Below are 26,981 nucleotides of genomic sequence, written 5' to 3'. Positions count from 1 at the left end.
TAATGGTAAAAGTGAATTAATTCTATTTTATATAATCAGACTTGATCAAAACAGTCTGCAGAAACACTTTGATTGACGTTCTCCTGTTGTACGCATCATCAGAGAGGGAAAGCCCCGCCCACTAGTGCCCATCTCTCCCTCATTAGCATAAACAGCAGCCCTGAGTGAGAAGCAGCCGTCTGTCCATTAGCCATTAGAGTGTTTGAGCTGCTGAAGATAATGTCAGCATAGACTAAGAGGATTATAGATGTGGAGTTTTAGTTGAAGCGCAAATGAACAGCGACAGGAGTCTCCATAGACTGACAGAAGCATGAAGCACACATTTTTACACAGATAACATTAGTCTTGTTTTACTAATATTAACTAATATCTAATATTATTAATCTGTTGTGCGCACATTTAGTTTTTAAGTTGATGAAATAATGTATGCATGGTCTGTTTTGACACATTATTTAATATATGTGGCTAGAAAATAACTCATTATAGTTAGTTTAAGTACATTTGTTTCTGCTGGGCCATTTTCTTTTAAATCCTCAGCGTTTAGTCTTATATAAATCAGATATTTGATTCTTCATGGTCTCAGAATGTCTTAAATTTGACAGTGAAACCTGCAGAAGCCCTGTTTCTAATGTCAGAAATAATGTCACGAACAAATAACAAGAATGTTTAATAAGACACATTTTATCACACAATCTTAAAACACATCAACATATGAGACATGCGTACACTGTATTTATATACTCTAAAAATGCTGGGTTATTTACACCCAATTTTGGGTAAAATATGGACAAATCCAATAATAATAACCCTTTTTTTTTTTTAATAAATGTATCGGCCCAACTTTACTGCTAATGACTGGTAAAGGGATACAGCTGCAGATACTCACATCACTATAGCATAAATTTTGTGACGCTGTACAATAATAATTAATATTTTTACATTACTATGAGAGTTATGTATAGGGTTGGCATGGGGGCAGGTGTAATAAAATACATTATAATGGGTAATATATAATAATATCAACAATGCTTGGTGTAATTACTGTTTTTACATTACTGTGATTATTGGGTTTAGGGTTGGGATAGGGGTAGACGATAATAAAATATAATAAATGGGTAATTTAATAAAAATATAAATAATTCTCCTTAACTTCTGGCTGCAGCTGTATCTCTTCTAGCATCAGCCTTTACTCTGTAAATGTTGCAGCAGGTTTTGTCCATATTTTGATAGAGAGAGAGAGAGAGAGAGAGAGAGAGAGAGAGAGAAATGCATGATTGCAAAATAACACTATTAATGCAGAAATTCATGAAAATTTCCCACATCTTGGAAAACATTACAAAAGCAAGCTATTAACAGAAATCAGCAGAGCAAGTAAAAAAGTAGATGTGGTAATTTCCTGCTGTGACAGACTGAACCACAGTCTACGAAGACACGCTCAAGTAAATAACCACAACGAAATGCTTCTAGACTGCAGTATTGCTAAATCTGACCATGACTTCCTAAACTCAGTCAACAGTCAGGAGAAGTTAATAATGTTGAGTGTAAAGTTCCTGATGTGACTTGACATGGTTAATTCATTATAATCCTCTAAATCAAAGCTGCTGTAAATGTAATCAAGCTTCATTTTCAATCCACTTTATGATCCTGGAGCTTTGATCATGCTGTAAAGCACTGCATTATTCACCACAGCACCAGATCTGTGGAGTAAAGATCAAATATTAATGACTATTTAAGACAATTAAAAAAAAAAAACCCAAATATGATATATATCGACCGAGATTTCTTTATATGCTTATTATAGTACAGTGAAAGTACCAGTCTACTTTGCCATTCCTGTGTCCAACTTTCGACTAGTACCAACGACTATAGAATACACAAGACGTGTCACTCGTATAGTTTTGAATGAAAAGTTGCATAGCCACCAACACTCCTGTTTTTCCCCGGAGTCTCTTATATTTCAGGCCCATCTCCCGCCACCCTCCCGTTTTGTTATTTCTCCCGGAAAAATCCCGTAATCACCCCCCCAACCCCGGACCTCAGCATTTTGGTACGGTCTGAAACACCTCCCTGTCGCCAGCTTTGGTATAGTATCCGATTGCAGCAGCCACCAGAAACCCAGTCCATAGTACAGTTACTAACACCACATTAAAGTTACCAGTTCTCAACGGTGTTATTCAGACACCTCACCCCCGAACACCGGCCCAACCCCCCCACCCTGGTCTCCCGGATTTTCATGGACAAATGTTGGCAGGTTTGATGTAACGGTAAGTGAAGTTTCATAAACTAATTTCGAGAGGAGCACGTGATATGATTGAGCACGACTGGCCACTCATCTGTAATCAGTAATAATCCAATCAGAGTGATCCTAGTTTACTATAAATGGATCATTTTCTTCCTACTGCTCTATCTTCGTTTTGGAAGAATCCCCCCTTCCACCCCATCTCCTCCTTTTCCTCCCTTTTCTAAAGGGGGAGCTTTCGAGACCTACCTGATCTCGGATCTCCTGATATGCTTATCGACCGGGCGGGAGCCCTGGGCTCAAATATCTCCGAGCTCAGGGTTCTCTCCCGGGACAGCATGCCAAACCTGCTTTATACGCCAAGCATATCTAAGTGGGAACTCTTGAAATATGGCAAATGAAGTCCCGCCTATAGATTGACGTTTCTCTGCTGGAAAATCTCGGACCAGACGTGAGCTTTTATGACAGTTTTTGTGGTCAACAAAACACACTAGAATCTCAATTGTGGATTACTTCAGAAGAGCAGCGCGATCTGACAAAGCATCATCCAGAGAATGATAATGTGTAGAACGGCCATAAATGAGGTTGGTGTCGTGATCTCGTTCTTTTTGAGTACGCATGCACATAAGCTCGGGCAACCGAAGAATAGGGATGCACCGATCCCGATACCTGGATCGGATATCGGTTTGATACCGCATATTTTAGCTGCATCTGTATGGGCCAGCTGGTATCAACCCTGTCAGGATCTGTCATTTTATGAATTTAGTTTTTACATGTTATGATTTTGTTTCTCCACTAGATGTCCTCATTTCTCCCCATGTGTTTGAGTTCAGTAATTACGTGATTGTTTTCACATGTGTCCTGTTATGTCTTGTGTATTTAAGTTGTCTAGTCTCCCCTGTTTCTTTGCTTGGTTATTGTTGAAACTAGCCCTTCGTTATCGTGAGTCTTGTCCTGCTTTCTTAAAGTCTGTTTTTGTCAGAGTTCTATGCAACTTAGCCTTTTTTTCCTTTGTTTTCTGGATGCATTTCTCCTGCTCTGGTTTTTTCAGAGATATTTTGCCTGTTGGCCTTTTTGTTCCTCCGTTAACTCAGTCTTATTTTATCTCTGCATTTTTGTTCCAAATCTGGATTTTTGGTTTTTATAAATAAATCTCCCACAGTGCAAGTACCGTCTCGCTTCTGGGTTCATTATCCACCTGTGGCTGAGTGTTTAAGCACTCAGACTCTGACACTGGAGACCTGGGTTCAAACCCCGTCCCTGACAAATCAGATGCGCTATATTCTGTGTGATTTTCAAGCCAACAGAAGCCATGAAGGTAGCCTATCATAAGGCACTAGACAGTTGTCATGCAGGGCTACTATATCCCAAATGTTCTGAAGCCATTTAATAGTTTAATGTGAAGCACAGATGAATATTCACATGTTTAATGTCCAGTTCAGCGCTTCCCTCCGCTGCACCTGTCAATCATTCTCCATTCATTCACAATTTAAACTACGTGTCGTGTTTGACAACATGAAAAACTCTCCAAGACAGATTGTTCCTGTTAGTTTTAAAAATCAGTGGAGAAATCCATTTAATGTCTTCATTTTGACCTGCAACAAGGAGTTTGTTGCTGTTTCTAAATCATGTTGCGCTGTGTGTTAGATCAGCAGATCGCAATCGCAACACTAAGTAGTGAGTGTTATTAGCAGCTCCTCCAACACAATCTCACGGCAATTCGTAACTTTTTGATTTAGTGGCTAATTCGTATGAATTCGTATGATCTAATTTGTCCAATTTAGTACGATTTGCTCATCCCCCATGACGTTTGGGTTTAGGGGTGGGGTTAGGTGCCACGCCTCCTTTTTAAAATCGTACAATTTCGTACGACTGAACGATATGAATTAGCCGCTAAACTGACAAAACGTAAAATACTTACGTTGCTCGTTAGACCAGGCTGGCTCTTCACACACAAAATAGGCCTGCCTGAAACTTTAAATTATAAATGGCTCAAATAATACATCTGACAGATCCTCAACACACTGATTTCTCTCCTTTCTTCTGCTTACTTCTGAAAGTGTCCGCAGAGACCGGAGGGCTACTCGCTGTGTCTCAGCGATGCATCAAACGCTTCATTTACGCATCCGGCTGCACACACGTAACATGCTCCACTCTTTAGGATTATTCTCACTAGTTTCTGTTCTCTCATCCTTCCGACTGAGTTTAATCTTTTGAGGGGAACACTTTTAGCGGTGCGAATAGTCTGTAAAGCCTGGCTCATTGTGGTCAGAGTAGTTGATTAATAAAAGTGAAACTCACAGGTGCAATATGTATTGTCATTAACAGAAAATGATTCAGCCTAATATAGGCTACTACTGAAACTGTCAATATCTCACTGTAATTTTATTTATATTCATATTTTATTGAACAGACCAGTTTGAGTTTGACAGTGAAGCATGTAAGCGGACCTTGTTTTCAACCTCAAATCTTCTTGTTCGTTGTGTAGATAACTGACCAACAGTGATGTTTTTAGTTAGACTGTGTGTCTGTCATATACAGCAGGCCTTTAGGTCTGTTATTTTTACTAATGAAGAGATATTATTTGAGTTTAGCACTAGAACTATAGAAACTGAATTATGCTTATAAAATAAAATAAAAATAAATAAATAAATTAAAAAACGACAGTGTCGGGGTCGGATCTGTATCGGTCAATACTCAGAATTCTGGTATCAGGATCGGATCAGTTTGAAAAAAATGGTATCGTGCATCCCTACCTAAAAATATGCAGATTTTGTTTGATTTGAACTTTTAGAAACGAAACTTGGCGGCGCAGTAGGTAGTGCTGTCACCTCAGAGCAAGAAGGTCGCTGGTTCGAGCCTCGGCTGGGTCATGTGACCCCTGATGTAAGCGAATGCATTTTAAGTAATTTATTTCTCACCTGAGAGCAGAATCAGGCTGGAGTTGCTGGTTTTCATGTATGGTTGCGTATTCGATCGTCTCAGGAGCTGTGGGTTGAGGAGTTTGTCCGCCATTTGTTTTCTTGGGTAAAACGTTCACAAGTGAATCATTTTCATAGATGTGTTTGCTAGGATCTTGAATCTGGAAAAACAAGTCAGAAAGGAAAGTGTAAAACTAAATCACCTGCATGAGCCGAACACTGATGATGAATCCAGCATGTTCAACATGAGAAATCAGATACTAAAATAGATAAAGAACAACATAATGAAGCTGTAACTGAATCTTCTGACCTGATTCTGTCTGTTGTTTGACACTCCAGCCTTTTTTCTCTGGCTGCAGCACAGAGATTAACATATAAACACACATCAATATTAAATGATGATTTAATCTGTTATTTACACCAGGGTTTCTCAACCACGTTCCTGGAGGACCACCAGCACTGCATGTTTTGGATGTCTCTTTTGTCTGTCACACCCATTACAGGTCTTTTAGCCTTTGCTAATGAGCTGATGATCTGAATCAGGCGTGTTTGGTTAAGGAGACACGGAAAATGCGCAGTGCTGGTGCTCCTCCAGGAAACTGGTTGAGAAACACTGATTTAAACCAAACATATCACCTTATTAACAGGACGATGCAGATGAGAAGTAAAACTACACATGCGACTGTAATCGCAAACCTTGCATACAGGTAAGAATCCTGACGTTCTGAAATGACAGAAATCAGACACGTTGGTTACAAAAAATGCAGCAAATTATTGTATTCTGATAGAAATGACATAAAATCTGGATGAACAGTTTTATGCAGTTGAATTAAGTGTTAATGTGCTATCACTTGAATTTCAGTTCATTAACTAACATTGTTAGCATATTACACAGAGTAATTTCAGTAACACTTCAATTTAAGTCACAATTTATGCTAATAACAAACCTTTAACTAAGACTATTAGCTCACTAATTATCTGCTTATTGATAGTTTGTAAGGTGAAAGTTGGGTTAGGGTTTGGGTAGGATTAGGGATGAGAACTACTGAAAAACAGAGAATATTGCAATGTTATGCAGATGATAAGCCAGCACTTAACAACATGAATTGTGATTTAAACTAAAGTGTTAGTATGATTTCTGGATGATTTTGAGCTGTTTAAATAATGAGAAAATCACCATCTTCATCACCATCATTATCATCATCATCTTCATCATCATCCTCCTCTTCACTGCTATTATCGTCACAAACAACTTCTGTAAAACAAAATTCATAATAAACAAATGAGCAGAATTGACAAACTGAAGATGATTTAAAGTGAGTGTAGGATGAAGGAAGACAAAACTGCTGAGATTGTTTTTTCTTTATTAATAAAAAAGACTCCAAATTGATAACAGCATGCTGATTAATTGTCTTTTGTTCAGTGTTGGGGTGGTTACTTTGGAAATGTAATAGATTACAGATTACAAAAATTACCCTATTTAAAATGTAATAAGTAGTGTACCTTTTCATTCATTCATTTTCTTTTCAGCTTAGTCCCTTTATTAATCTGGGGTCACCACAGCGGAAGGAACCGCCAGCTTATCCAGCATCTGTTTTATGCAGCGGATGCCCTTCCAGCTGCAACCCATCACTGGGAAACATACACAGTCTGACACTTTCTTTTCCGAGCAGACTTCAGCAGAGTCCCAAACCTTAAATCTCATACACGAAGACTTAAACAGCTTTTATATAGTCATATAGCACAGGTATTTAAGCATGTAAACGAGAGCGAGAGAGCGCAATGTCTGCCACGTAACAAATATAAACTAATATAAAACTAGTGCATTATCACGCCATGGACATGACATTAGAATGCCTAAAGGTTTAAAAAAGCCTATATATCAAAAGAAGATGGCCAAATGAGAACCTTTCTGTCATAAACTTTAGTAAATCAGCATGTCAAAAGCTGCGAACAGATTACATACATGAATAGAGAAAAGAGCACTCTTTAATTATCAGCTGTTAGTCAGCGCCCGCTCTTTTTTTCCTGGTCATTGCGCCTTTGCCGTTTGCTGTGTAATGGCTCGTTTCCACTGACTGGTACGGTACGGTTCGGTTTGGTACGGGTCACCTTTATCAGGCTTGCGTTTCCACTAACAAGGGTACCCTTTGGTGGGCGTGGTGTATGACAAAGTTGACGTCATTCTCGCTGGAGGAAATGTCTACAATAAAGCTGTACAGGTCGCTCACATATCATATGAGAAGCTCTTCTCACAAAACAGATGCTTTACACATAAATACTCGTGTAGAAATGTTTATTACTAACTTTTCTATGAACATGAGTTGATTATAACTGCAGATCAATGACAGTGCGAAACAGCCTACTGTAACGTCTGTAATTATATTAAATAACTAAATAAATGAACATTTATAAACACATACAGCCCCTTACAGTCTCTGATATGTTCCCAACTACAGAAGAACTACATATAGCAGACATTTCGTCAGTATTTAGGTTCAAAAACAACACACAACATATAGCCTACAGTCAGTGTAAACCTCTCATCTGTGTCTGTAATCTTCAGCAGCACATGTAGCCTCTGTTAGACAGTAATTCCCTCATTCCCGGTTCATATTAGTCCTAAATGTGAAGATAATAAGTTAGTTATACATGGCATTTTGTTCACGTTTGCTGAATAATAATGTGCTCCTTTTTTCCGGCTTCTCCTTTGTTTCTTCACGCTTCACTCTCGCGTTTGTCAGTGTCTGACAGGATCGGGTTTCAAAAGCACGTCAATAATCAAGCACAGGTTATTATCATCAGCTTAAGAAGTTTGTTATTTCAGATATAATGTTAGACGCGCGGCGAGCGCAAGGAAGAAAGCGAAACCGCTCGAGCTTCAGACTGGCTCATAAAAAAAACTACGAGGCACAGGGTAGATTCTGCTCTACTCCATGCCTTTGTGGCTGTTCATCAAGACGACGAGGTTTGTTTGAGCCCAGATCGACCATGGCTCGTTATTATATGTATTTATAATTCCGCTAAAATCTCTCGCTGTGCATTTAAACATGGCGGGTTTTTTGTTTTCATTCTGGCTTGTTGCGTAGGTGAATGACGTATCTCTGTAAACCAATAGCGTTCAGCTGCGCGTGTGGCTCCGCCTTTTGGTACCCTTTCTCGTGTTTGGTACCCTTTCGAAAGGGTGCCGAAAAAGTGGTACGGTTCGGTTCGGTGCGCCTTTTGACAGTGGAAACGGCCATAAAAGCGTACCAAACCGAACCGTACCGTACCACTCAGTGGAAACGGGCCATAAATGCAGACGATCGGATACGAGTCACTTTTAAAAGATGATGTAAGCAGGTCATCAAAAAAATCTGATACAGTCACAAAATTGGAATTGACCATAAAAATCTGCAGTGTAAATGAAGCCTTTGATTACTTTTAAGTTTCTAATGGATATTTTCAACTAAATCCTTTTCAAGCATTTATACCAAGCAGGTGTGAGCTTACTGTGGCTCAGTTCACTGTTAGAATTTCAACATCTTTCATCACTTGAATTAAGATTATATTAATTTAATTTTGAAGTACAGCCACCACAAAACCAGACCTTATCACAAAAAAAATACTTACTGTTGTTACTAAATCAACGTTTTATTTTACAGGGTGATTTTTGAGGCATTTGCAATAAAAATACATTTAAGCTATTTTTGCCATTTTCATTTGTAAATCGAAGTAGCTTAAATCCAAGTCAATCATATCTTATGATCAATAAATCTGTCAATGAAACATATGAGGCATAACTGTTCAGTTCAGTTATTTACTGTAAATAATATGCTGAATCAAACAGAAACAAATTATAATATATATATATATAAAACTTCAGCCTTTACTACAGTAAACTATGGCCCAATCCCAATTCTACCCCTTAGCGCTTCCCCTTACCCCTACCGCTCGTTTTGCGCGTGCACGCCAAGGGGTAGGGGTGTCCCAATTCTCTTTAGCTTGAAGGCGTAGGGCTAAGGGGAAGGGATGAATTGCCCTTTGAATTGCCCTGAGCCCTTTGAACGGAGATTTTTCAGGACCACACTCGAAACCAAGGGGTCAGAAAATTTCCCAGAATACTCAACCACAACGACAGTATTGGTGAACCCGGAAGTAAGGAGATCCACAAATTAGTATTTTTTTGTCATTATTACGAATTTTTACAACAAACAAACACATGTTTTATTATATTCATAACCGTGTTTTATTTTTTACCGTCATGCTTTTAAAAAACGCTAAAAAAATTAAATTGCGCGATCTATAATCCATAATCATAACTCCTGTACAGCAGTCCCACAACATTCTGACACTCGATGACACTCGAATACCCTGTTAGTAATGTCTAGTGGCTGTAAATGAGCTGTTTACAGTGTCTGCTATAATGTTAGTGTTGTTTTGTGTGTTTACATTGATGAATATGGCCACTGTGTAAATACACAGTACAGTTATGATCTTATTGCCACATTAGACCGTCATGATAACATAATATATGCCTTCATTAATCTCCTGAAGATAAACACTAAAAAAACAACACAACTAGAATAACTACAGCAGTCGAGATCGTCTGATCTCATATGAAGCAAGAGATCGCGATGGCGATGACGTGTGCAGGTGCTGTAGTGCTGTCCCAATTCTTAGGGGTAAATTTTGAAGCCCCTCCCCTTCACACTCGGTTGTAAGGGCCAAGGGAAGGGGTACAAAAATAGAATTGGGATTGGGCCTATAGACCTCCTCTCCCTCAGTCATCTTTCCATCAAGCAAATTTCTCATGTTAGCCTAATTGGTTGGCGACGTTACCGACCAGAGCGAGACCAGAGCGAGGCAGTAACGCACCGAAAAGTTTTTTGTCGACCACCGTAAAGGAAGAAGATGAAGAAATCGTCATTCTCGCCATCATATGGATTTACTTTCATAGACAGCGGCCTCACAGCTCTGTGAATGTCAGTGCTGTCATTTATTGATCCGCGATCGGTAAATGTAGCTTGTGTGGACGCTACTGCGCTACTTGACTAATAAAATAGCTTCGCTACTGAAAAGCTTTATAAAGTTGCGACGTTACCGACATGCTACTGAGAAATGTAGCTATAGCATCACAGCACCACTTTAATAAATGGCCTTAGAAGGCATCATGCATATCAAAAACAGGCAATGCACATTTCCCAGATTTTTCAAGAATATTTTTAGATGTCACCCCATTTGTGATCTTTAACATTTTCATAAGTAACAGTAATTTAATTACGTTTTTTTTCAGTAACTGTAACGAACTACGGTTACTTTTATTTTGTAATTAAATTACATAACTTCGTTAAATGTAACTAGTTACTTCCCAACACTGTATATGTATATAATTTAATTTACATTAACAACACTGTTATATTGCAGAAAGACACCAATGAAAACACAACAGACACTCACTGTGAATCATGAGGAAGATGATCAGAGGAAAAAGAGCAATTCTGACTGACATCATCATCACCACGGCAACACCTACAATAACAATACAACGGCTTTATTATTGGATTAAAAAAAAAAAACACTCCAAAATGTCACACACTCCTTAATCAAAAATGCTTTCAAAGGATCTCAAAAGGCTGCATTTATTTGATCATAAATGAATGTAAAACATTTAAATTAAACTAAAATAATAATACAATATAAAGTAAATGTAATTTAGTTCATTTTTGTTATAAAAACTTGTATATTAAAGTTGATTTAAAGCAAAACAGGCTTCTTTTGAAAACATTAACATTAACACTGATAGTGTACGCTTCTTTATAAATAAATATATGAATAATCTGATCATTACCCACCGCACTGCAGGACAGCTCATCAACTGAACCAGAAGACACATGAGGAAGATGTAGAGTCTGTCAGCCTCATTTATAACCAGCACCGCATCATTTCCTGTTTTTATATATACACTTTTAATTATAGTCTCTCTCTCTCTCATTCATTTTCCGTCACCTTATTTATCAGGGGTCGCCACAGCAGAATGAACCGCCAACTATTCCAGCATACATTTACGCGGTGGATGCCCTTCCAGCCACAACCCAGTACTGGGAAACACCCATACTCACTCATTCACACACACACACACACACACTCTCATACACTACGGTCAATTTAGTTCATCAATTCCCCTATAGTGCATATGTTTGTGAAACCGGAGCACCCGGAGGAAACCCACGCCAACACAGGGAGAATATGCAAACTCCACACAGAAACGCCAACTGACCCAGCCGGGACTCGAACCAGAGACCTTCTTGCTGTGAGGCGACAGTGCTGACCAATTTCAAAATGATTACATCTAAGCTGATGACGCATGCTGGGATAAATACAAGTAAAAAAAACAGTGTACCCTAAACCTTAATATACAGATGTATAATTATCCTACCTACACGGAGGACCTACAGGGATCTGTCCCATATAGATTTCTGATATATGAAAATATGACGTACAGGTTCATGTTTGGATTGCACATATATTAAATATGTGTCATATATGCGACATATAGTTAGTATTTGTACATATGCACATATTTGCAAATCCAAAGGTTGAACATATGTTCGAATATATTAGTCTTCATATATGACCATATGTCAGATTTCTGTGTGGAATTATTTACAGATTCTGTGTAATCCCCAATATGATGACGATGATGATGATGATGATGATGACGGCTGTTTGCTTCCTGTTGCAGAAATCAGTCATACTGTATTTTAAGTGTCTGCATCATCTTCAGTGTTTAGAGTTGCATCACTACATGCGTTTATGCATGATCTTCTGATTTTGCATGATTGTTTTTGATTTAATTTAATAAATTAAGCTTCATTTCAATAGTGACAAACTAAAATCAATACTTTGTGCAGTTTTAATAGAATGAATTGTAATAAAATCTATTATTAAATGCGAGCACATTATTTTTAGTGCATGTGTGTGTCCAGAAAGAGGAAGACGGCCGAAGTTTCGCTTCTCTCTTAGAAACAGTGTTTAGGTGTGAGATTTCAGTCTGACTGAAACAATCTCCAGCCCACACGGCTATTATTAATACTTAAATGAGCCTAAAATGATATTAATTAATCATATCTACCTTAAACAATAGAAAAACATCAGACAAACAAGTGGTCTCAGGTAAACCTTTCTCCAGTGTTGGGCAAGCTACTTGAAAAATGTAATGAGCTAAGCTATTAGCTACTCTACTTAAAATATATCTGAACTACACTAAAAGCTACCCCCTGGGAAATGTAGCAGGCTAAGCTAAAAGCTACATGGCAAAAGTAGCTCAGCTACATCTAAGCTATTTTTACAATTTTCATTTTTAAATCGAAGCAACTTAAATCCAAGTTAATCATATCTTAGAGATCAATAAAACTGTCAATGAAACAGATGAGGCAGAATTGATCAGTTCAGTTATTTACTGGAAATAATATGCTGAACTAAACAGAAACACATTATAGTATATCACAGCTAAAACAAAAACCCAATAAAACCAGCTGTTACACATTTACAATACTATAGTCATTTATAGTAAAGGGAAATATTTTGGAATAAGCATTATATTGTGCGTGCATATATATATATATATTGCGTCTAATGTGTACTTCTCGAGATATGGTCACAAAAATCCTGCTTCAGAAATAACTCCTCTCCCTCAGTCATCTTTCCATCAAACAAGTTTCAGTTGGTGACGTCGCTAACCAGAGGTGGCAGTAACGCACCGAAAATGTTGTTGTCGAACACCGTAAGGGAGGAAGAAGAAGAAATCGTCATTCTCGCCATCATATGGATTTACTTTCATCAGCTGGACACCGGCCTCACAGCTCTGTGAATGTCGGTGCTGTCACTTATTGATCCGCGATCGGTAAATGTAGCTTGTGTGGACGCTACTGCGCTACTTGACTAATAAAATATCTTCGCTACTGAAAAGCTGTTTGATTTAGAAAGTAGCGACGCTACCGCCACGCTACTGAGAAATGTAGTTAAGCTAGTAGCATCACTACTTGTAGCGACGCTACTGCCCAACACTGCCTTTCTCACTTTTGGAACAACAAAAAGGTTGTTGTGCTGTTTAATATATGATTAAATCTGTTACCTTCTCCAGGAGCGATCGAAAACACGTCCTACATTCTCAACACGCGATAGCGCCCCCCCCATTTCTCACTTTTTATCATCTAAAAGAGGTTTGAGTGTTCAGACTAAAATCTGTAGAGATCTCTCTAGATCTGTTCGTGAATTATTCTGACAATAAAAAGCATAGTAAATGCAAATACCTCATTTTAATATGAACCCAGAGCCATACCTGGCAACATTCGGATCATAAAATCCGGGAGATTTTATCCGGGGGTGCGCCAGTGGCGTAGTGCAAAATGCGGGGGCCCCCCTGCAGGGACTGCTTGCTGAAATCACGCTAAGTGGGGTTGGGGGGGCTGACGGAATTCAGGGAGTTTTCCGGGAGACAGAGCAATACGGGAGGTGGGCGGGAGATGGATCTGAAATACGGGAGACTCTCGGGAAAAACGGGAGAGTTGGCAGGGCTGAAAATAAACACTAATGGTGGCTGACCAGACAAGAGAGGAAACTGACAACAGCCAATCAGAGTCAGCGATTTTCACTCATTCATAGTGTTTTAAAGGGGACCTATTGTGATAAAAATCACTTTTATAAAGGGTTTAAACACAGTTGTGTGTCAGAAGTGTGTGAATATCTCCAGCCTCTAATGGTAAAAGTGAATTAATTCTATTTTATATAATCAAACTTGATCAAAACAGTCTGCAGAAACACTTTGATTGACATTCTCCTGTTGTACGTGTCATCAGAGAGGGAAAGCTCCGCCCACTAGTGCCCATCTCTCCCTCATTAGCATAAACAGCAGCCCTGAGTGAGAAGCAGCCGTCTGTTCATTAGCCATTAAAGTGTTTGAGCTGCTGAAGATAATGTCAGCATAGACTAAGATGATTATAAACGTCATGTACTTTGAGACTGCACTACTCTCAGTCAAAGCAGGTTCTAAATCATCCATTCTGCTTTTACTGGACCTGTCTGCTGCTTTTGATACAGTGAATCACCAGATTCTACTGTCCACCCTCCTCTCAATGGGCATCACTGCTCTGCTGGTTGGAGACTGACCTCATTGGCAGATCATTGAGAGTTGTATTTCACATTTGTATTCCGCTATCATCCTGTAAAGGTATTTTCCTGTATTTCTCCTGTATTTTCAATCTCTCTATGAAGGGTGGCAATTTAAAGAGCCAATCCTACCTATATGCAACCAATACCGCCGAACCACCAGGGGACGCCCTTTCTTTCCATTACAGGTGCAGTTGCGCCTCATATGCAGTCCTCAAAACAGTCATATAGCGGTGCGTGACTGTCAGCTGACGTGCTCCATCGTGATAAATAGACGCCGTTTACCAAATGGATTCTGTACACTTGATTTGAAGCAGAGCTTTGAGTGCATGTTACACAGGCGTATACACATAATTAATAATAATAACATCTAAAGATGTCGGTCTTGGTGGGTTTTCTTTCAAACACAACCTATTTTGTCCTAAATGAGCATAAAAAGTTATGGGCATACCCCTCATTTTCACATCCCAATGTTGACAGGTATGCACTGGAGTACCTCTGGGATCTGTTCTGGGTCCCCTATTATTCTTTATTTACACCACATCTCTGGGAGTCATCATCCAATCGCATGGTTTCTCTCATCATTGCTATGCTGATGACACACAGCTCAATCTTTCATCTCATGATGACCCCATGTAGCTGCAAGAATCCTACACTGCCTGCAGGATATCTCGACTTGGATGAAAGACCACCGCCTACTGCTTAACCTGGCAATAACTGTATTCCCTGCAACATCACTCATACAGCACGACTTCTCAATCCAGCTGGGATCATCCACCAATTACCCCATGTAGACTAAACTGAATATCTGATATATTATCTATAAATAATTGAAGTAATATGCCTTTAAATAAATACCTTCTATTGTTTTGTTTTAAGATGTACACTAGTAATGTGCTTTTTCTAATGGATTTTTATAAAAGCTGCTTAAATGCCCCTAATTTAACTATAAACCCTGTCTTAAAATAATCTGTTTGTGAAACTGTGCCTATATATTCAGAACAACAAACTACTGTAGGCTACTACTCTACATAGTCTTCAATATTATCAAAGATGTCTTCTGTGATAGTTTATATTATATTGTTTATGTGTTTGTTTTATTCAGCAGAGGAATAAAGCACATTGTATTCTTTACATTGTACCGAGCAAATGTCCACAGAAGCATATACAGTTGAAGTCAGAATTATTAGCCCCCCTTTGAATATTTTTTTCTCTCTTAAATATTTCCCAAATGATGTTTAACAGAGCAAGGAAATTTTCACAGTATGCCTGATAATATTTTTTCTTCTGGACAAAGTTTTATTTGTTTTATTTTGGCTAGAATAAAAGCAGTTTTTAATTTTTTAAACACCATTTTAAGGTCAATATTATTAGCCCCTTTCAGCTACATATTTTTTCGAGTCTACAGAACAAACCATCATTATACAATAACTTGCCTAATTACCCTAACCTGCCTAGTTAACATAATTAACCTAGTTAAGCCTTTAAATGTCTTGAACAATATCTAGTCTAATAATATTTACTGTCATCATGACAAAGAGAAAATAAATCAGTTATTAGAGATGAGTTATTAAAACTATTATGTTCAGAAATGTGTTGCAGAAATCTGCTCTCCGTTAAACAGAAATTGAGGAAAAAAATAAACGGGGGGGCTAATAATGCTGACTTCAACTGTACATACACCAGTCATTTTTGATTTTGTGGAGACATCTTTTGCTCATAAAACATATAATGAAATATTTTGAAAATGTAAAAATGCAGATTGTTTCTTGTGAGTGTTGGGTTTACAGGAAGAGAGAGGAAATATATAGTGGAAACACACCACTACATGACCGAAAACTGGAGAAAAGCTCAGAGAACAGGCAAATAGCGCGCCCTAGTGGACCACTTGGGTAAGGACATCACCTTGGTGTCTGTTATTTTTATCCATCCTGATCTGGGACAAGATAGATAACGCTTGGCCTCTTAATACTACATAAAAATAATGTTTTTTAAAGTCATTTAATAACGATAACTAAAACAATATATATATATATATATATATATATATATATATATATATATATATATATATATATATATATATATATATATATATTTCCCCTGGCATCACGGATAAAGATCAAATAAATGGCTACGATTTTTCTTTTCTTTCTTTTTTTTGTTTAAATATCTTCCTTTGTGGTCAACTTTAAAATAAATAAATAAATAAATAAAATCTTGACTACATGAAACAAAACCAGAACGAGTAAATTAATGTTCAATGTTGCTCATAGGGTAAACTATTTGCTGCGTCCTAAATCGCATACTTATACTACACACTAAAAGTATGCACTGTTTCGTGAAGGAAAATTACACACTTTTGAGTGTGTTAACAGAAGAGGAGTATGCAAGCTTTTGGAACATACTACTTCCTCGTTAACAGATCGTTGTGTTGTTAGTTATGAGCCCTGTCAATCATCCACAAATCATCCACATTTCTTTCATATTTAATTCCCTACCTTATTGAAGAAGCAGTAGCAGCTGGTTAATCTCCCATTCACGAGTCTTTCATGCAGAGAAATCTCCTCAGGTGTTTGGATAATTCTGCATTCAGACGGTAATGTCCAAACACGTCTTCAAATAAGTTCAGTATTGTTGTTGCAGAAGAATTATAACACAGAAAACGCGATTAAAACATGTTCCAGTGGGCGAGATATTAATTAACAGTCACAAACATCTTTACTGAAGCCTTTCTACTTGACGGTTGGTGTCGCGCATCCATCATGTTTGTAGTTTGTTTACACTTTTCACCCGCGTTTGTAGTTCTAAATCGAATTCATGTCCTACGCGCAATGTATTGTGGGCAATATCAGCGGTTAGAGTATGGACGCTTCTCCACAGTTTTTACCGGAAATATTAAACCATACGGGAACCTTTGGCATACTTCAACATACAACGATTTGGGACATACTAATTCTACTTTCAAACACTATTTAGGGCGGATAGTATGCGAATTGGGACGCAGCATATCTCTCTAAACGCGCGATTGGTCTGTTACTGCACATGCGCAGTCGAGTTTTCTCCGCATCAGGTCGCAGCGTTACTCAGCAACATTAAATAGGCACAAATGTTTGTGAACAAATTATCTCCAGTGTTTTACAGGTTTACTACATGTACAGAAACACGAGGAGCGTCTCAACATGGCGTCATCGACTTTGATGAGGTAAACTGTAGGTTACTGCCAAGATTATCAAGGTATTTATAGGACAAAACTATTTACAAATCCAGAATTGAAAGAATTTACTGTGATTCTGATTTAAACATACACTTCTACAGGGTATTCACAGGCTCTTACATTTCAAAACAACATTTTAGGCCTTAAAAGGTCTTAAATTCAATTAAATATTGTCTTGTAGGTCTTAAATACGTCTTAAATTTGTTCATGTAAAGCTATCCAATCGGTCCAACACACATCCAGTCACCTACATCTCAATAAACTTCAATAATGAAAACTATATTCATAACTCATATTATTAATCTGTTGTGCGCACATTTAGTTTTTAAGTTGTTGAAAAAATGTATGCATGGTCTGTTTTGACACATTATTTAATATATGTGGCTAAGAAATAACTCATTAAAGTTAGTTTAAGTACATTTGTTTGTTTCTGCTGGGCCATTTTCTTTTAAATCCTCAGCGTTTAGTCTTATATAAATCAGACATTTGATTCTTCATGGTCTCAAAATGTCTTAAATGTGACTTGGTGAAACCTGCAGAAGCCCTGTTTCTAATGTCAGAAATAATGTCACGAACAAATAACAAGAATGTTTAACAAGAAACATTTTATTACACAATCTTAAAACACATCAACATATGAGACATGCGTACACTGTATTTATATACTCTAAAAATGCTGGGTTATTTATACCCAATTTTGGGTGAAACATGGACAAATCCAATAATGGCTTATTTAAAAAAAAAAAATAAATGTATCGGCCCAACTTTACAGGTAAAGTCTAAAAGGGATACAGCTGTAGATACTCACATCACTATAGCATAAATTTTGTGACACTATACAATAATAATTAATATTTTTACATTACTATGAGAGTTATGTTTAGGGTTAGCATGGGGGCAGGTGTAATAAAATACAATATAATTCATTCATTCATTTTCTTTTCAGCTAAGTGCCTTTATTAATCTGGGGTCTCCACAGTGGAAATAACCGCCAACTTATCCAGCATAGGGGAGAGCAGGGCACAAAGTAACACTTTTTGGTTTTGGTCAAATGATGAACAAAGTTATGGGGTTAGACAAACCATATATTTTTTTTACCAATAACACACAAGCCTCTCCTACAAATGAGCACTGGAATTATGATCGCCGGACCTATGGTTTCTGTGAAGTATTGCCAGGAGTAAAGATGTTACTATTTACCCCACCTGCAGAGCAAGTCGTAACAGTCAGGGGGTTAGTTGTAACACATGCATATAAAGGCAGATTTCACACAATTAATTTAAATTAAGTTTACTTTAAATTGTAGCTATATTTCCTCAGTAATTTTTAATACAGTATGTTTATGTATTTATTTGTTTATTGGATAAACACATTTGAATCTGTTTGCATTATTATCTATTATTATATTGTTATTGTTAGCAATAAAATATATATATTTTCTATTAAAAAAACATTTTTATTATAAAGTTCTCAACGTTACACTCAAAATTTAAACATTATTGTGTTAATAAAATAAAATATAATAAATGGGTAATTTAATAAAAATAATTCTCCTTAACTTCCGGCTGCAGCTGTATCTCTTCTAGCATCAGCCTTTATTCTGTAAATGTTGCAGCAGGTTTTGTCCATATTTTGACAGAGAGAGAGAGAGAGAGAGAAATGCATGATTGCAAAATAACACTATTAATGCAGCAATTCATGACAATTTCCCACATCTTGGAAAACATTACAAAGCAAGCTATTAACAGAAATCAGCAGAGCAAGTAAAAAAGTAGATGTGGTAATTTCCTGCTGTGACACACTGAACCACAGTCTACGAAGACACGCTCATGTAAATAACCACAACGAAATGCTTCTAGACTGCAGTATTGCTAAATCAAAAGACAGGAGAAGTTAATAAAGTTGAGTGTAAAGTTCCTGATGTGACTTGACATGGTTAATTCATTATAATCCTCTAAATCAAAGCTGCTGTAAATGTAATCAAGCTTCATTTTCAATCCACTTTATGATCCCGGAGCTTTGATCATGCTGTAAAGCGCTGCATTATTCACCACAACACCAGATCTGTGGAGTAAAGCTCAAATATTAATGACCATTTAAGACAGTTAAAACCAGAGTGCTTTGGGTTTTTATGGGCGATGCTGATATCAGGGATTAAAAAATACCGATAACGATATATCGGCCGATATTTCTTTATATGCATGTTATAGCACAGTAAAAGTACCCATCAAAAGATCCAACCCAGGCTCATTCTGAGAACGTAGTCCCGTGGACGTTTCTGGAGGCCGTTAAATATGTAGCCGGGGGTACGTACGGCTGCATTGAATTTTTTTAAGCAAACGCTGCGGGGCGGTGTGACGCCGTTCCTTTCGGCGCTTGCCGGCCGGCCAGCCGGCCGCTCGCCTCCGTGTGGAGGGCTTTCCTGCTGCAACCAGTTTGTCCAGTTAGCTCTTCGTGTACTCTGGCGGACTCGAGACGCAGTGAGGGGCTGACCAAGACGACGACGACCGGGTTCGAGTCCGGGGAAGAGCGGTTCCAGAAATCAGGTAAGAAAACAAAAACAAAAAATGAAGCGTACAAGTTCGTCACAGGGTGAGAATGTGGTCAAAATCTGAAAACGTGGTAAAAATTAGACGGCTTTTGTGAATCGTCGTTGGTTGGGTTTAGGGATGGAGGAGGGTGGGTCAGCCGATTGGCCGGTCACACGGTCAATCATCCTGTCATCCAGGCAGATAGGCGGAAGGTCGTTCGACAGCGCCCTCTAGCGGGTTTACGCGAGAACGGCGCGGGAAAAAGAGCGCACAGCGGCCTCTCGCGGATTCGCGAAAACAAAAACTGCAAAAATACGTACCTCCCAGGACGTATTTCACGGTCTCCAGAAACGTCCCCGGGACTACGTTCTCAGATTGAGCCTGGGTTGAAAAGAACACTATATAGAAAACAGTGTAAACAAACACATTTTTGCATTGTTTGTTCAAATGTAAAAATCTGAAATGAAGAAATAATAATAATGAAAAATAAACTGATATTTAGGAGTGTTATACAACAACTTCATGGGCTTAATTGTATTTAATGGGCATCTTAATTGGATTACTTTAGCAATCAGAATGGTAATAAACGAAACCATGAATCTTATACAATTGAACAACTTGTTTAAAAATGTTATATGTTATAAATATTAATGACCATTATTAATGAAAAGCTGATATCAGAATTATAATAAATGAAATGAATCTTATACAATTTTACAACTTGTTTAAAAAATGTAAACAAAGTGACTAAAAACAAACCAATAAAACTACGTTAAGCAGGACTCAAATAGGCTGATCAGCGGCAATATATTGGCCGATAACATTGGCAAAGTTATATATTGATCGAGCCCTAAAAGAAATACTTGGTGTAAATGTTTTAATATCATGTAAGCCAGGGATTCTCAACCGGTGGGCCACGGCCTACTAAAGAGCCTCAGCAATCCTGCAGGTGGGCCGCGAGATTAAAATCACAATATTATACTGTAATATTTTGATTTAATTATAAATATGCTATATTAAAATGGTTGAAGTAATGCACTTTTTTCTGTTCCGTGATCACTTCAAACACAGTGCAAAAATAGCCTCATGATCGCGTCTGCGACCTGTACACTTAAGCAGGGCCGGGTTAACCAATGGGCATTATAGGCACAGGCCCAGGGGCCCATGTGCACTTGGGGCCCCTGCGAGGGGGGAAAAAATGCAGATTTTAGAGTGTCTATTTAGGCTAAGTGCAAATAGTGCACCTCGTTGGAATAAGCTAGTTAAGCAATTCACGCCTATCACCGTTTTATTGACAGAGTCAACAGAACTAAAGAGCGCAATAGATAGCAGCGTGAGTGGCGTAGCTCGTAAAGCGCATGGCAACATGTTTTGACGTAATCGATCATGAACCCGGTTTTGAATCCAGCGTTTGATGAATACGTTTTTCTTTTTTCTCCAACTATATATCAGATTTTGCCTACTCTTCATCACGAGGAAGACAAGTAGGAAGCATTAATAAGTGTGTGTATTATGGAGGACTCCGATTCATAGAACTGGATTGGAGAGGTGCTATATCCAAATCATATGCATTTTAAGTTTGTAGAAGTTTTACATTAAAAATACCCTTGAATATATGTTTTTAGTACTGCTTCATTGAATTTGAACAAGTAAATTAAAATCCATTAATTTCACCAGTTGTATTAGAATATTTATCAAAGTATGCTTTAAAAACAAGTTAAATCTTTGTAGACTAGAAATATATGTACTGTATATTATTTATTTAAAAATGCTGGCAATACATTATATATTAATTTTATTTAAAAAATATTATATTAATCTTATTTTTTAATTCAACAATAGGGGTGCGGTCAGGTAGGGGGGGCTACAAGGCATTGTGCCCAGGGGCCTCTGAATTCTTAATCCGGGCCTGCACTGAAGTCTGTTCATTTACAAACTATGCATGAAGTGAAAGTGTTTCTTTGAGTGTTTTTGTGTGAAAAATGTATTATATATCCAAATTAATGTCCTGTGAATGTTTTATAACAGACGCGTGCCCATACAGGAGGATCTAGCGAGGCTCAGTGGTGTTTCTGCCATAGACTGTAAAATAAATTTGCATATGAGCTTCAGATGGGCTCTGGTGGAGCTGTTCACTGTTCCTATCAGTGATCTCCCAATGATATCCAGCCGCAAACCCAGCCGCCATCAGATCCGCATCCGCATTTTACGCAAACATTTTAGGGAAAATGCCAGACTTTCAAAAGGAGGGCGATAAAGTGAAAAAGGTTGAGAACCCCTGATGTAAGCGAATGTGTTTTAAGTCATTTATTTTCTCACCTGAGAGCAGAATCAGGCTGGAGTTGCTGGTTTTCATGTATAGTTGCATACTCGATCGTCTCAGTATCTGTGGGTTGAAGAGTTTGTCCGCCATTTGTTTTCTTGGGTGAAACGTTCACATGTGAATCATTTTCATAGATGTGTTTGCTAGGATCTTGAATCTGGAAAAACAAGTCAGAAAGGAAAGTGTAAAACTAAATCACCTGCATGAGCCGAACACTGATGATGAATCCAGCATGTTCAACATGAGAAATCAGATACTAAAATAGATAAAGAACAACATAATGAAGCTGTAACTGAATCTTCTGACCTGATTCTGTCTGTTGTTTGACACTCCAGTCTTTTTTCTCTGGCTGCAGCACAAAGATGAACATATAAACACACATCAATATTAAATGATGATTTAATCTGTTATTTACACCATGGTTTCTCAACCACGTTCCTGGAGGACCACCAGCACTGCATGTTTTGGATGTCTCCTCATTACAGGTCTTTTAGCCTCTGCTAATGAGCTGATGATCAGAATCAGGCGTGTTTGGTTAAGGAGACAAGGAAAATGCGCAGTGCTGGTGCTCCTCCAGGAACGTGGTTGAGAAACATTGATTTAAACCAAACATCTCACCTTATGAACAGGACGATGCAGATGAAAAGTAAAACTACACATGCGACTGCGATCGCTAAAACTGCATACAGGAAATAATCCTGACGTTCTGAAATGACAGAAATCAGACACGTTGGGTACAAAAAATTGAACAAACTAGCTTATTATTCTGCCAGTTATATGCACTAGAGTTAAGCAACAGAAGATCGTTCATTGATATGCCACCACTTGAATTTCAGTTCATTAACTAACATTATTAGCATATTACAGTAATTTCGGTAACACTTCAAGTCACAATTCATGCTGTTAACAAAGCGTTACCTAAGATTAGTAGCTCAATAAACTGTTAATTAGCTGCTCGTTAATAGTTTGCAAGGTGGAAGTTTGATTTAAGCTGCGGTCACATTGGGCTTTGTGTGTGCGAAATTCTGTCGTACGGCGCTGCGAAAAGGGGCGGGATTAAACAAGATGATTAGACATTTAAAAAGCAAGCGATCGCTCCATATTTTTAATTTCTGTCCAGAGAGGTCATGTTTTGATCCTCGATTGGTCTCACGTAGTCAAGTTGCGAGATTTCGCAGGTCAGCGTTCACCATGCTTGAACTTTGTACCGCAGTGACCTGCGAAACTTGACGCATGACCTTTCGTTTCCGGTCTGACGCATCCATGTGCGTATGAATGGAAGTTTATGGGAGGAAAAGCCCAGTGTGACCGCAGCTTTAGGTTTTGGATAGGATTAAGCTACGGTCACATTGGGCTTTGTGTGTGCAAAATTCTGTCGTGCGGCGCTGTGAAAAGGGGCGGGATTAGACATTAAAAAAAGCAAGCGATCGCTCCATGCTTTAAATCTCTGTCCAGAGAGGTCGTGTTTTGATCCTCGATTGGTCTCACGCAGTCAAATGATGCGATTTTGCAGGTTAGAGTTCACCAAGCTTGAACTTTGCACCGCAGCAACATGCGAAACTTAACGCATGACCCCGCGTTTCCGGTCTGACGCATTCGCGTGCGTATGAATGGAAGTCTATGGGAAGAAAAGTCAGGTGTGAGCGCAGCTTTAGGGATGTGGCCTTGTGGTTGATTGATGTGATTTTGTTGAATACTCTATCACAGAGGTTAAAATTTGGATTTGTATTTTAAATCTTTTTGTAATAGTATGTATGCATTTCATATTGTCATGTGTATATTATTGTATGTAAATGTTCCTGTTTATCGGCTTGTTGGCTGATTGTGATGATTTACTGCAGGTGCTGTGTAGAGCTGTTTCACTATTTCTTAGGTTCTCCCATTTGTTATGCTTGATGAAGACCATGTCGGTCGAAACGTTGTGACTTTAAAGACTTTTTGACAGCTAAAGTGGCAGTGTGCCGATTTTCTTTGGATCTTTTTCTACAAAGGATTAGGGATGTAGCATAAAATCATAATTTATTACTACCAAAAATAGTTAATATCGTGTTGAATTTAAAATATTGCTTCTTACATATAAAGCTTTAAATAATCTAGCTCCTGTTTATCTAACCAATCTTCTGTCTCGCTACAATCCAACTCGCTCTTTAAGGTCTCAAAACTCAGGGCTTCTGGTAGTATGTAGAATAGCAAAGTCGAGTAAAGGAGGTCGAGCCTTCTCATTTATAGCTCCTAAACTCTGGAATAGCCTTCCTGATAACGTCCGAGGCTCAGACACACTCTCCCAATTCAAAACTAGATTAAAGACCTATCTGTTCAGTAAAGCATACACTTAGTGCACCACTTAGCGGGCTTCCACACAGGTTCTGCATCTTGTTTATTTACACTATGAACAGCAGCTACGCTAATTATTCTCTTTATTCTCCATTTCCACCTGGGGATACTCTTCCCGAGGCCCTCAGACTATGCAGAGTCACTGGTTCGATCCAAGACCAACGATGAGATGATCCCAAGGTTTCCATATCCTGGACCAGGCCGAATCCTGAGCAGCTACTGTGGTGGTCATGGAAGAGTGGAGAACATGAGACTGATTCCTGCGACGCTCCAGAGACAGACGAGTCTTCGCTGAGGCCAGCTTCCAGCCTCCGCCACTGAGACTGCAGCTCTGCACAAGACGTTTGGCCAGCGGAGAAATTAAAATGGTCGTGCCCAACTGAGCCTGGTTTCTCTCAAGGTTTTTTTTCTTCACTTCCGCCATTAGTGAAGTTTTTTTCCCTCTCCGCTGTTGCCTCTAGCTTGCATGGTTCGGGATCTGTAGAGCTGCGCATCGTTGGATTTGCTCTTCAGTGTTTGGACTCTCAGTAGTGATTATTAAACCACACTGAACTGAGCTCAACTGAACTGAACTTAAACACTACAAACTGAACTACACTGTTCCTATTTACTGTGACCTTTTATGTGAAGCTGCTTTGACACAATCTACATTGTATAAGCGCTATACACATAAAGGGGGATTGAATTGAATTGAATTAATATTGCAATAATAGGCAGATGATAAGCCAGTACTTAACAGCATGAATTGTGATTTAAACTAAGTGTTAGTATGATTTCTAAACGTTTACTTAATAGTACATTGTTGACATTCTGTTTTTGACATAAATTACATTAATTAAATTTGATCTTATTAATGATCAATAAAAATAATCTGGATTGGTGATATGGGCTGATTTCCAATTTGTATAACCAACTGGCACCATAATCTGTAAGACCAACGTAAGATCTGTTTATAAAATACACTAAGTGAATCAGTCATGATACTGAACTGTCATCAACTCACGCTGGACATCTAGAGTTACAGGATCAGAGTATTTCACTCCATGATCATTTCTGGCTTTACACTTGTATTCTCCACTGTCATCAGAGCTGATCTTGGAGATGCTGAAGATTCTTCCAGAATTCAGAGATTTATTTCCTTTAAACCAGTTGAATTCTGCAGGAGGGTTTGAGTCACTGCTGCAGTTCAGGATCACTGAATCTCCAGCCATTATTACTGCAGATTCACTGACGGACACTGAAACATTGTTTGGTGGATCTGAAAATGACAAAAAATTAAAAATGTCAACAGATAATAAAAAATGTTAAAATTGGGAATTTTAATGTAATGTGTAGATGCTCATTAACTCACACTGGACATCTAAAGTTACAGGATCAGAGTATTTCACTCCATGGTCATTTCTGGCTTTGCACTTGTATTTTTCACTGTCATCAGAGCTGATCTTGGAGATGCTGAAGATTCTTCCAGAATTCAGAGATTTATTTCCTTTAAACCAGTTGAATTCTGCAGGAGGGTTTGAGTCGCTGCTGCAGTTCAGAGTCACTGAGTCTCCAGACATTATTACAGCAGATCTATTGATGGACACTGAGACACTATTTGGAGGATCTAAAAAAATAATAATAGTGAATAATAGACCTCTGGAAAATCATTACATATAAGGAAACTACTTTCGCAACATTCCACTGCAAAATATGCATACGTAACACTGCACTGTTAGGCTGCATTTACACTGCAGATCTTGATGGTCAAATCCGATTTTGTGACTTACATCATCTTTTAAAAGTGACTCGTATCTAGGGCCAGACGGAATCAGCGGACGTTTTTTGCTATTTCTGCTGAGAATTTTGGTTAAAATCTGCGGATTTCTGCTGAATTATTTTGGGAGTATCATAACTAAAACCTTAATATATGAAATAAAAAATAACACCTTTTTAATTTTTATTTAATGTTTAAAATGCAAATCCAATTAGATTCACTTTATTTGGTAAACAAAGCAAGTCTCTTATATAATATCTCTACTTAAAGACAGAAAATATTACTGTACAGACTGTATTGTTCATAAATCAGATGAACGTTTTCACATTAGTCGATAATATTATTGAAGTTAATTTAAAAACTGAATAAATATAGATTTACACACATTTACTCAAGTAAATAAACAGAATTAATGATGGGCTAAAAATCTGCAGACAATCTGCACGCACAGATTCCGTGTGGGCCTACTCATATCCGATCGTCTGCATTTACACAGCACACGGCAAAGGC

The 26,981-nt window shown here is 38.1% G+C and overlaps 1 protein-coding gene across 1 annotated transcript; it reads right to left on the bottom strand.

Annotated features, from left to right (window-relative positions):
• Positions 1-1,094: 1,094 nt before the first annotated feature.
• LOC130221048 (sialic acid-binding Ig-like lectin 6) lies at positions 1,095-25,926 on the bottom strand. The gene is made up of 5 exons (XM_056453390.1): positions 25,719-25,926; positions 23,000-23,087; positions 5,471-5,513; positions 5,161-5,321; positions 1,095-1,697 (listed from the first exon to the last, which is right to left on the bottom strand). Exons 1-5 carry the CDS (start codon positions 25,924-25,926, stop codon positions 1,637-1,639), a joined length of 561 nt encoding a protein of 186 aa, XP_056309365.1. The 3' UTR covers positions 1,095-1,636.
• Positions 25,927-26,981: the final 1,055 nt, after the last annotated feature.

Source organism: Danio aesculapii, chromosome 1 (assembly GCF_903798145.1).
Source record: "Danio aesculapii chromosome 1, fDanAes4.1, whole genome shotgun sequence".
In the NCBI taxonomy this organism is placed as follows: Eukaryota; Metazoa; Chordata; class Actinopteri; order Cypriniformes; family Danionidae; genus Danio; species Danio aesculapii.
This window is presented reverse-complemented; position numbering and strand designations above follow the sequence as displayed.

Bases quoted from the DNA above. Each gene is read 5' to 3' on its own strand.
- LOC130221048 (XM_056453390.1), bottom strand. From the start codon at position 25,926: ATGGCTGGAGATTCAGTGATCCTGAACTGCAGCAGTGACTCAAACCCT. The intron at 5,322-5,470 runs GTCAGAAGATTC...TTGTTTTTCCAG, and splicing joins CAAACAACAGACAGAATCAG to ATTCAAGATCCTAGCAAACA. The intron at 1,698-5,160 runs GTGAGAAATAAA...TTTACTCCACAG, and splicing joins CAGCCTGATTCTGCTCTCAG to ATCTGGTGCTGTGGTGAATA.